The sequence below is a fragment of the Palaemon carinicauda genome, chromosome 17 (genome assembly GCF_036898095.1).
Source record: "Palaemon carinicauda isolate YSFRI2023 chromosome 17, ASM3689809v2, whole genome shotgun sequence".
NCBI lineage: Eukaryota > Metazoa > Arthropoda > Malacostraca > Decapoda > Palaemonidae > Palaemon > Palaemon carinicauda.
This window is the reverse complement of record NC_090741.1, coordinates 44,400,887-44,413,774: the sequence shown is the minus strand read 5'-3', so window position 1 is coordinate 44,413,774 and position 12,888 is coordinate 44,400,887. Positions and strand designations below refer to the sequence as shown.

The 12,888-nt window shown below is 36.6% G+C and overlaps 1 protein-coding gene across 1 annotated transcript in view; it reads right to left on the bottom strand.

The window, feature by feature from the left end:
- Positions 1-1,086: 1,086 nt before the first annotated feature.
- Positions 1,087-12,888, bottom strand: part of mei-9 (DNA repair endonuclease XPF mei-9) — a 73,514-nt gene continuing 61,712 nt past the window's right edge. Inside the window, exons 15-18 of the mRNA XM_068390945.1 lie at positions 9,572-9,745; positions 7,943-8,089; positions 7,332-7,427; positions 1,087-2,686 (exon numbers count right to left, since the gene is read on the bottom strand). Of these exons, the coding sequence (XP_068247046.1) occupies positions 2,429-2,686; positions 7,332-7,427; positions 7,943-8,089; positions 9,572-9,745 (675 nt within the window). The 3' untranslated portion in view covers positions 1,087-2,428. The remainder of the gene's footprint in view (positions 2,687-7,331; positions 7,428-7,942; positions 8,090-9,571; positions 9,746-12,888) is intronic.

Sequence of the window (12,888 nt, the reverse complement as noted above, 5' to 3'; positions counted from 1 at the left end):
TTCTTGAGAAGCGCCGAGGTTAGAGGTTGTGATGAGGTCCTTTAGTATGGGTTGCAGCCCTTTATACTTCAGCACCTAAGAGTCGTTCAGCATCCTAAGAGGACCGCTACGCTCAGTAAGGAAGACGTACTTAATAAAGGCAGAGTAATGGTTCAAGTCGTCTTCCTTACCAGGTACTTATTTATTTTATGTTATTTTTGAATAACTAATAAAATGAAATACGGGATACTTAGCTTCTTTGTTAACATGTATGCTGGTCTCCACCCACCACCCTGGGTGTGAATCAGCTACATGATCATCGGGTAAGATTAATATTGAAAAATGTTATTTTCATTAGTAAAATAAATTTTTGAATATACTTACCCGATGATCATGAATTTAAGGACCCGCCCTTCCTCCCCATAGAGAACCAGTGGACCGAGGAGAAAATTGAGTTCTTGTTGACAAGAAGTACTTGAGTACCTGCTCACAGATGGCGCTGTTGTGTACACCCCCACCTGTATAGCGATCGCTGGCGTATCCCGACCGTAGATTTCTGTCGGGCAACAGAGTTGACAGCTACATGATCATCGGGTAAGTATATTCAAAAATTTATTTTACTAATGAAAATAACATTTCATATATAAATTCAAGACATGAATTTCTCCAATGTGTAACTACTAAACATAGTCATGAACAACAATAAGAATAATATACTTTAAATAGTGAAAATCCTAGAATTTCTCAATTGTTAATCAGTATTTATAACAGAAACCCAATCTGTAATTTTAGGCCATAACCCTTACATTCTTCAGATCTTGGTCCCATTTATCACGGAATAGTATAAAGCAAATTATCTTCAGTATACCCAAGACCTTAAAAGTAACAAGTTACAATGCAACAACATTGAAAAATTGCACAATTTGTTTTTGTATCAAACTATTCAAAATAAACCAGAACTCCGAAGACCAATAATTTTTTAGTATTAAGTCTTCATGTTGGAAAAGAAAGCTTTGGTTTAAACACTAAAGTTAGACCGGTTTTTACCTGTGTGAAAGTAACCAGAAATCAAATTTCAATTGTTACCTGGGGCACAACTGAATGGTTAAACAATCAATGGCAGGAGATTGAGCAAATCAACAAGCAGAAGCAGGAATAAAATGATTTCAAAAGAGAGAATCATACAATTTACAAAACTGGAAGAGAAGGCTTCAAAACATAAGGGCTACACAGAAGATAAATGATACTTGAGAAAAGTTATAGAAATAGCAGAAAACATGCAGCAAAAATAAAGCTTCAAGTTCAGACCCAACAACCCTACCCAAAGAAAATGATAAACGAACGGATTTGATTCAATGCACAACCAGTTTTAAGTCGATTCAATATCGCAGATCAATACTTTGAAAGCTCTGAACCTCAAGGATATAACCACTACTACACGTGTTTTATACCTTAAAAATCATCTGGATATAATTACAAAAATATACAAATACTGTACGTAGGTAATAAGAGTTACGGATTTAAATGTGGTCAGTGGATTTAGAGTAACTAATCGCACATGTGAAGCTTCTTTATAAGGGAGAAAAGAAGGGAAAAAGTCTACTCTGAGGAAGATCGACTATAGACACATGGAAAGGGAGAAAGCAAGCCCTAAAAATTAAGGGAACAGAATAACTTGGAGACATTGGAGGTGAGAATTATAAAAATAAACTTCTCAGGAAAATAGTTTAACAGGGAAATTAAAGTAAATAATTCTTTTAAAATAACAAGAAAAATGATCTTGGAAGAGAATTCTACTGTTTGAAGGTGGAAGGAAGAAAGCTGCTGTTAAGCCCACCAGTATTGCCACAGCAGCATCTCAATCTTATGCTATTGAGAGCATTCAATATTTTGTGCAACCTCAATTAGCTTAGTTACTATTCACCATATTCAAAGCTGAAAGTAAAGAATCCAACATTTACACCAACTAGCATTTTGTGTGGGACCATCAATATCCATTTATTCAAAATGGAAAGTAAGAACGGAATCAACACGGCAAGTGGAATATTGGCATGACATAATTAACATTCAGCTGATCAAAAATTCAGAATTTTAAATCTCGCATCTGAGGTACACCATTTATATTGTTTAACAATCCTTAGGGTGTGTCAAACTATCATTGAACTGTGTAGTAATTCCCTTTCGGCAGCACTGTATATACCTCATATGCATCATTAATAATAAAACTCCTGCAAATCTGAAACACTGAGTGGCATAAATCTTGGTCAAATGAAATAAAATTCCCAATATGGGAATCAACATTTTTTCAAATACAAAATGTGCTAATTTTTGTCTAGATTTAAATAAATTTCAATTGAAAACCTATAAAAAAGTTAATGCAGAATCTCTTTTAAGTTATTTCCACTTAACACTTTCATTTAAATTTAACCATTTCTAATAATCTTCCAAATTAACTACGTAGTGAACCAAATTTTCGCAAACCCTTTCTGGTAAACTTGCCGCCACCTCTCCTGGAGTCTTGATTTTGTGTCGGTGGCTTCATGGTGTGATGGAGGCCTTCATATAATAGCTTGGCCTGGTTGTTATTACCCAAAATATTGAAGAGTTCTTCTTTAGACAGCAGCAGTAACTCGGGAAGGGAGGAAACTTTATTTAGCAAAGAATGTATGTTTTTTGTTGTTACACCAGGTAATTTTGAAATGAAGTCCTGAAAAAAAAGAATATGCAAATATAGTTTAGTTAAAGGCCACATATCAATAAAAGTTGTTTTGTAATCAAATAACCTCTCTTCAATTACCTATTTGATACATACATTCATATACCAAGGCATTTCCCCAAATTTGGGGGGTAGCCAACATCAAACAAATGAAACAAAAAAGGGGACATCTCCTCTCTAAGTTCCTCCAAGCCTGACAAGGGACTCGACCGAGTTCGGCTGGTACTGCTAGGGTGGCACAGCCTATTTGATAACCACTGAAAAAGTTTTTCAGTTCCTTTCTTTCTCCGTAGGAGCTTTAAAAGATATTTAAAATTATCTACAGGAATAAAATGATATTTCACTCACCAATATAGCAAAAAGTGGTTGATTATAAGAGCCTACTTTAGTGATTGGTGGGATATAGCATAAGGATTCAGTTTACCAATTATAAATAATATTAGTGGTACTGTACATAAAATCTACTCTCTTCCTTTCGAAACGTGATTTGATCGTATAACACGATGAAGCTTAAAAGTACTGATGTAAAGTATTTTATATTAATTTAAATTATATTCCTGTTCCACAGGAATATACTTCAATTATAAAATAGTTATCAAGAGGATGGAAATAACCTAAAAGTTAGTTATTCGAAACATGATGCAACCTTCAAATTACTTTTACACCATTTATTGATGAAAAAAATTTTCATGAGCGCTTCCGCGAGAGGGATATTAGGAACCAGCCTGGCATCTCCATCTTCTGCCTTGAAATCTAATGATATAAATGAGCAGACTAGATTTTGGAAATGCAGAGGGCTTGCACAGCAGAAGGACATGAGGTAAATCAGAATTTGAGGCTGTAAGAGAGGAAGTAAACTCTGTATTGCATTGTACATCAACAGAACCCTTACTGAGTGGTGCACTAGAACCTGTAAAATCTTGAAAATCTTCACTAAAAAAATCTGACTAGTCAAATGGCTGGACTGCCATTATCGAAAGCATTTAAACTATAAATGACTAATCTTGCCTTTCCTTAATTTACCATTACAGTAAACTAAAAGCTAGTTTTCTTCATGTTAGGAACTTTTAATCTGATCCAGCAACCATCTGAATATATTTCACATAAGAGAACAGCAAAGCCTCTGCATTCTTTAAAACAATCTAAATCAAAATAATGCGTTCGACACACAAGACACAAAGCGAATACAGATCAGGAACCCCCAGAAAAATTATCTCGTCAAACTACGCAGTAATTAAAGTAATAACAAATCCAAGATAAGACATTGGTGACAATCACTTATAACTAGAGAACACAGGAGTAAATATCGACTTGCTAAAGCAAGATCGACAGACAAAAGACACCACCTACCAAAGCCGTGGTTATTGACATTAGGCGCTTGACTGTCTCAATACCTCAATACTATACCAGAGGCTTACGCCTATTAAAAGGAAACGGTAATTTTTCATTTTGAGGGTAACCGCTGACTTAAGCCAGCTTCAATAGAAAAGCAATATGAATATCAGAGGAGGTTCATAGAAATAATTAAATTTTATTATTAAAATTCCATTTTTGTCAACACTAATCCAACATAGATTTCCAGTGGGAGGGAGGTTCTAAACCTTATCTGTGGCAAATCACATGGACTGCCTATGGACACAGCCATATGTTTTTTTTATTGATTGATGTAGAGCGCTTTTACTCTATTGCAGTATATTGTATAAAGAAAATGAAAAGTTCACATTGCCCAAAAATTTTCCCTTAATAAAATCTTTAGAACCTTAATGGTTGTGAACACGATAACATCCTTGGAATCTCAATGGGTTGCGATATATACCCTTAAAATGCCCATCAGTCCCAAATTGAGTTCTTCCATGCACTATATAGGATACATTACTTGTAAATATTAAAAGTTATCTGGTTATAACTTTCTTTTCCATAGCTGTATTGCATATGTAAGTGCTCTAAATCTTTGTAATTAAATGAGTAAATTCATATTTGTATAACATTACAGTACTGTACTAACACCTGTATCTTAATAAACAAGTAATGCAAAAAAGTGATACCTGTACCATGCAAAGAAAAGTACAGTATGGTTTTACTCGTACTGTACTGTATTCTAATATTTTAAACAATGGTGTTTTGCATATGAAAGTACTGTACAGCATATGTTTTCTATTAGAAAAAGCTAAAGGACGGGGAAGAGAATAAAAAAAAAGTTAATTTATAGTATTTCCATTCAAGTAGAATTTGGAAAAGAAACTATGGGGGCCCTCCTGGGAAGACGGTTAGTGCTGTCTGTGCACCTTGCCTATGCAGCATCCCCTCAGCCATTAGCTGTACCCAGTACTTTTCCTCCGTTCCCACTTCCTTTCTTCCATTTCACTGTCCAATCAAATCTCTTTTAACTATCATTTCTGCAAGGTTTTCGCCAAGATGCACCACAGTACTGAATGATCTCCCAGTTCAAGGCCTCCTATGACTCATATTTTATATTGTTATTACTGTGCTATTAGTACATACATACATATACCAAGGCACTTCCCCCAATTTTGGGGGATAGCCGACATCAACAAAGAAACAAAAACAAAAAGGGGACCTCTACTCTCTACGTTCCTCCCAGCCTAACAAGGGACTCAACCGAGTTCAGCTGGTACTGCTAGGGTGTCACAGCCCACCCTCCTACATTATCCACTGCAGATGAAGCTTCATAATGCTGAATCCCCTACTGCTGCTACCTCTAAGGCATCAGAGGCAGCAGCAGGGCCTACCGGAACTGCGTCACAATCGCTCGCCATTCATTCCTATTTCTAGCACGCTCTCTTGCCTCGCTCACATCTATCCTCCTATCACCCAGAGCTTCCTTTACTCCATCCATCCAGTCAAACCTTGGCCTTCCTCTCGTACTTCTCCCATCAACTCTTGCATTCATCACCTTCTTTAGCAGACAGCCATTTTCCATTCTCTCAACATGGCCAAACCACCTTAACACATTAGTACTGATGATAATAATGATAAAAATAATAATCTATTACTTAAGTGATTTTGCAGTATCGCATTACTATACACTCAGGACTCGTCCAAAGAATTTGTTCAGAAGAGAGGTGAGGCTAGAAAATGTAGAGACAATACTCCGGATAGCAAGGTTGGTAGCGTCGCGGATTTCTATTGCAGAGGTCCCGAGTTCGGTCCCCGCCAGGGACACGAATACCGTGAGACCTTCTACCGGGGGGTACTCCCAGGGTGGCGCCTGGGGGGGAGGTTAGAGGGGACTAGTGATAGTCCCTGCTGGCTAATGCTCGCCCGAGGAGAACGATGTAAGTCGTCTCAGTGGAGACCTAAAACCCGCAACTTTAATTTTTTTAACATATGAACAGTAAAACTAAATCAGTCTAACCTGTGCTCTGGCGAGTTAAGAATATATTAGTGTTGAACAACCATAAACCAGCCATGGAATTCCATACTATTTCAAGTTTTAAAATACTGGGTGGAAATATACATCGAACACTGAAAGTTACGATTTTACCCATTTTCATCCCACCTTGCAATTATGCTCTAATCCCCAAATGGAATAGTTCTATTTAACTGCTTATCAACCTCCATCCTCAATTTCTTTACAATTCACTGCTCCATCCTCCTGGTCTCTGTGTACTCATATTTAATCTTTTATTTACAAGCAACATCTCCAGAATAGAATGACCACATTTAAAAACTAGGAATGAATTTATCAAACTAGAGGACTATTGGCTAAAAATTAAAAATATTTATTCAAAGTAGTTTTTGATTACTAAGGCACATATCTACACTTTCGTAATGCCCTTCCTAAACTAAGTCTTCCAGTTAGCTATACCTGTACATAGGAACAAGACATATGTTGATGATGTTGACAGAAGAGAACATTTAATACACTCCAACATACAATTAACAATGCACACTGTAGATGGTACCACCTAAGATACACTAAAATTCTAATTACTATTAGAGAAAAGTGTGTATCATTATACCCAAGAGAATTTGAATCCACGCATCTGGAATACTGGGTAAAGACTGTCAGAGCTAATACAAAAGGGTAGGTAGTAGGTTGGCCAGGCCACCAGCCGCCCGTCAAGATACTACTGCTAGAGAGTTATTGGGTCCTTTGACTGGTCATACAGTACTACTGTGGATCCTTCTCTCTGGTTACGGTTCTTTCCCTTTGCCTACACATACACCGAATAATCTGGCCTATTCTTTACATATTTTCCTCTATTCTCATACACTTGACAACAAAGAGATTACCAAACAATTCTTCTTCACCCAAGGGGTTAACTACTGCACTGTAATTGTTCAGTGGCTACTTTCCTCTTGGTAAGGGTAGAAGAGACTCTTTAGGTATGGTAAGCAGCTCTTCTAGGAGAAGGACACTCCAAAATCAAACCATTGTTCTCTTCATCTTGTTTTGTTAAAGTTTTTTATAGTTTATATAGGAAATATTTACTTTAATGTTGTTACTGTTCTAAAAATATTTTATTTTCCCTTGTTTCCTTTCCTCACTGGACTATTTTCCCTGTTGGGACCCCTGGGCTTATAGCATCCTGGTTTTCCAAATAGGGTTGTAGCTTAGCAAATAATAATAATAATAATTATACACCAAAAGGCACCTCCAGAATTTACTAACCTTGATCTGTGGGTTGAATCTATCATTATCTATATCAGGATTTGTTTCTGCAGTGATTGCTTGGGCTTCTGCAACCACAGGCTCTTCTTTACCCACCTTTAAAGTAAAGAGATGATTTAAGATTAAAATAATGTACAATATCATGGAAAATACAAACACATTTTCAAATACAAATCTAATAGAGTACTGTATAAACCTGTTACCGTAAAATAGTCAAAATATATCTTCTTTTTTGAGACATGCTCTAGAAAATGAATAAAACATCATGGCTGTCTATCCATCTGAACTCAAAAGCCTCCAGTAACAGAAGGTAATCATTTGATGTGGCAACTGGCCATAAAGCAGATGTGGGATGGGTGTTAGGTTTATGACAAAACAATTAATATCGTTAAAAAAGAAATTGAGTTTCACTACCAGAATACATCAATGAAATAACCAGGGCAACTTTTGGGAGGGAGGGCACTTGCTGTGCTCAGAAGCTAGCCTATCAGGATTTTGGAGCCAGTGAACCTTGCAAGTGTGCATGAGCCCATGCCTGGTCGTATGGGCCAGGCAATCTAAAAAAAAAAAAATAAAAAGAGACAAACAATCAAAATTGGATGCCCACTTACTTTTAATATTTGAAATACTTCAGCCGTTGCGTAGGGGGAAGGGCACCAAAGTATTCTAAGCTTTGGGAAGTGAATTGTTAATAACTGCAATTTGGCAGCAACATCTTTAGCAGATGAAGATCCATCACTGGAGAGGAAGTATCTACCCTGTATTATAAGGAAAAACATAAGGTAATGTACTTCTTAGTCAAAATTATAACTTACCACACAACAGAAGCTAATTTTTCTCTAATTATTACTGCAAACACTGTCTACAGAAACTAAAATTTATACAGTATTAGGACACCAAGTCGTCACACTTACTGATTTTACTGGGTTGACACAATAAAGGGGTAAAAAGGCAGGGAAAATTAAAAAAAAAGTTGAACAGATAACTGGAAAATATAAAAAAAAATAGATGAAAAGTAAAATTATAAAAGAATGCAGCTGTTATCTAGAGGTACAATTTAAAATTAAAACTGTAACTGTCCCTAAAGTGCATTTTTATATTTAAATGAACATCTTTAGTATCCTTTAAAGTGCATGAAGAACACTCTAGATGACACATTTCAACGGGGACCAACTGTTCATGTGTTTAACCAGACAGTGGCTGTCCAGGTGATATGAAAAAGGCTGAATACTCAAGAGACAAATATTCTAGACTTGTGAAGAGGAACATTAGGTTAGAAAAGCAATAGATATGGTAGTAGCAAGACAAAGACCAATAGAGAGGTCCAAGATGTATAAAATAAGATAGAGGATATGAACCTGGCAGAGTTCAGAAACAAGAGCATAAAACAGAAGAGAATAGAGTGAGTTTGTTTCATATCTAACCTATGATGCTGATGTGTCACTACTGAAGTCCTTTCCAGATCAATGAGTTAATGATAGCTGCTGTGGAATGACATATTTTGTGACAAATTAAAGCACATCAAATCTGTGATAGGTTAACACCATGAAAACTCTGAACTCTAACTTCAACCAACAAATGATTTGTCTTGCAAAAAGTACCTTATAAAAAAGTTTATCAGATTCTAAAACACATTCCAATTCATCAAATACTAAACTACCAAAAAACCTTTCAACCATTGCACCTTCTTCTAATTCGAGTCATCTAACAATTTTCCTTCACTGATTGATTTAGTAATTTCCTTTGAACAACGCAAAATCAATGTTTAAGTGTTCTCAAAATGTTCTACTATGGTTTTTGTTTTATTATTCAACTTACCCCGGTATTTACATTTGATTTACAAGATTAAACAAGACTTGGATTATGTGGAAATCTGTTTACATAAACAGAAATACACACTATGCTATATCTTTATGATAGTTTACATAATATAATTCTCTATAATTTTAATTCCTCTTTTCCAGTTTCTATAAGGTAATATATAAACTGTTTTTTTTTAACAAATTTCTCGAACCAACAAATGCCTCAACATAAATGTAAGGTAATGAATGTATGCATATAAAAATAATTCATGAGAGGGAGTATACATTAAGAGACTAATGAGTTTCAAACAAATAAAATAAAAGTAGGTGAACCACTATGTAGGAGGACACCAACAGTCACAAATGAAATGTAAAAAGCAAGACTGATTCATGTCATTAATAATAACGTCAAATACTTCACAAATGAAAAATACTTACCTGTAAATAAAAAGGTTTATTTTCATCGAACTCGATCAAGAGCATGGGGCGTTTATAGTATCTGGTCATGGCCTGAGCTTGATTGTAGAGACGGCCTGAATTTAACGATCCTATCAAATCGCTCAAACTTTTCCTTTCTACACAGATGTCCGGAGTCAAGATGTAATCACCAACCTGAAAATTTTCATATACTGTATATATATATCAAACAATTTATTATTAAAGATAAACTCATTTCAAAGCAGTTTAAGACCATTGTCATATTCCTTAACTTAAATAAGGCATGGCCTGGACAATATTTTCTCAAATATAGAGTTGATCTGGTCATGGATGTAGTAACAAGGTATTAGAGATCAGTCTCCTTGGTGTATGCTTTTTGCTGATGATGTTATACTGTGTAGCACTAGGCGAGAGGCAGTAGAAGAGAAACTGGAGGAGTGGAGAAGAGAAATGGAAAACAGAGGATTGAAGATCAGAAGGAAAAAGACAGAGTATTTGAGATTGAAAAATGGCAAGAATGGGGAAGTTAGTTTACAAGAACAGAGATTGAAAAGAGTTGAAAATTTCAGGTATTTAGGATCAACAGTTGCAGAGGATGGTGATCTGGGGGCAGAAATAAACCACAGAATATAAGCAGGATGGAAGAATTGCAAAAACGTGTGTGGAGTACTATGCGACAGGAAAATAGGGGTTAAGTAGAAAGGTAAAGTACACAGGACAGTTGTGAGACCGGCAATGATGTATGGAGCGGAGACATGGGCAATAACGAAGACAGAAGAGAAGAAGATGGATGTGGCAAAGATGAGAATGTTGAGATGGATGTGTGGGGTGACAAGAAGAGATAAGATACAGAATGAGGTAATTAGGGGTACCACAGGAGTTAGAAAACTATCAGATAAGATCCAAGAAAGTAGACTGAAGTGGTATGGTCATGTCATGAGAAGAGATGAACAGTATATTGAGAGGAGAGTGATGGAAATGGAGGTACAGTGAAGGAGAAGGAGAGAAGAGACCAAAGCGAAGGTGGGTGGACTGTATCAAGGATGACCTTCGATCTAAGGGATTAACCGGTGATGAGGTGTGGGACAGAGGTAGATGGAGAAAGCTGACCAGAAACATCAACCCCACATAGAAGTGGGAAAAGATGCAAACAAAGAAGAAGAAGAAGATCATAAACTCAGCCCCATTAAAATAATGTTATTTTGGGGTTACTTTTAACTACTACTATTTTTTCTTGAAAAATGCTTTTCATTTAAAAACCATTTGAAAGAAAATTTTATACTCTAAAAGTTGCACATTGGAAATTTTCTTAGCATTTCTATTTTTGATATGTATTATTTGATCAACGTATAGAAGTCACTTTCAAAGGTGATTATCTTTCATATAGAAATTTTTAGTTTTCTTTTTTTTTCAAAAAGTGAATTTACACATTATAGGCAATAAAATCACCTATCTTTTCATGTTTGAATGCATAAACTTGGTGGATATTCAAAAGAGTACAGTAGTGGTCATTTTATCTCAAAAACAATTCTTTCATGTTTTGAGAAATCAGGCTTAAAAGGTTTTTTGTAGATTGACTGAATAGCCTTTAGTATGTATAACTAAGGGATTTTAGCAGTAATTTTTCTAATCACTGGGGATCATAAAGCATTAATCATCATATTTTAGAGTTATCTACTAAGCAGCAGTGACCCCCTTCCCTTAAATCCAGAAATATGTTATTTTGATTATAAAATAAATTTTTGAATATACTTACCCGGTGAATATATAGCTGCAACTCTGTTGCTCGACAGACAACTCTACGGAAAAACTCGCCAGCGATCGCTACACAGGTTGCGGGTGTGCCCAACAGCGCCATCTGTCGACCAGATACCCAGCTCTCATGTAAACAAAGACTCAATTTTCTCCTCGTCCCACTGCGTCTCTATTGGGGAGGAAGGGAGGGTCATTTAATTTATATTCACCGGGTAAGTATATTCAAAAATTTATTTTCTGGGCTCGAACCTGTGCCGCCCAGTGAATAAGCTCCATTTAGCACTTATTCCTAGGTAATTTACTGCTAAAATATACCAGAGAAAAAATGTAAAGGAGTGCTAGGTTAACTAGCTCGCTCACCTATTGGTGTCGGTATAAAATTGGGCGTATAATCCAGAGGTCCCGCACTATTTAGATTCATCCACGACAGAAACCCCAATAGAGGAGAGCCGTTCAACCTCACTTGGTACTACTAACAATGCATCCGCTCAGAACCCAACTCCTTTTAGCACGTCTTGTGTAACCCGCTTTTTTGTTGTGCTCTCGTTTTTTCGCTTATTTTCTTTGGATTATGGCTTCTTCGTCGGTTTCCCTGGAGACACCGTCTAAGTTAAGTACCAAGCTGTGTTTTGCTGTGTTTTGAGCAACCTAGATCGTCTAATATTTGAATTATAGGAGTTTATTCTCTTCGTTCATACCGATCTTGCTTGATTCCATTTACAGTTGGTACTCCTGTTTTGAGAGCTTTTAGTTTCACTCGCGGTGTTACTATATGTATTATTTTTATTATTAAATTTTATTTGTTATTATGGATATTCATTATTTAGCGTTTAGAACCCTCGTGGTTCAATTTTTGGGCCGATATCATTTACGTATCGTTATGGCTGCCGACCTTCGTGCTAGGCGGCAATGTTATTTTTTAAGCCATCAGGTGTGTCTTTTGTGATTTGATTATTATGTTGCATGCCTTGCCCAAAAATTTTTATGTGTTTATTTTATATTATCAACGCTATTACTATTATAATGAATATTGTGCTATTACTCCGTTTGATCTGTCTGGTTGGGGATCGTCAGTTGGTAACCCTGCTGCTCCGTATCACGTGATCCTCCCCCATGCTCCCCCTCTCGCTAGGTGGGTGGCTAGGCTTCTCTCCCCCTCTCCCCTAGGGGACCGTTGCCTTCCCTCCTTGTAGAGGGGGTAGTTCAGTGTTTATGGACTTTGTCCTCCGGGTGTCCCGGCGGGTTCGGCTCTGTCTAGTCTGGTTGGCCACCGGTCAACAGAGTTGGATCCCGGTGCACCCTATTTTATATTCACTTATCACACTGGTTTATGTTATATGAAACCCTCTGGGTTCGGTTGGCGGTTCTTATCTACAGTTCCGCCCCCCTATTTAATTTATAACAGTTCCTATGATGATTATATGACAGATCACTACCCCGGAGTTCCTATACGAATTGGTTTTGGATACTTTTATTTCCCGGCCCGGGGCTTAGCCTCGCCCCGGGAAATCGGACACCCTGTGTCTTAAATTTTTTGTTGTTGCATCCTTTTTTATACTCCC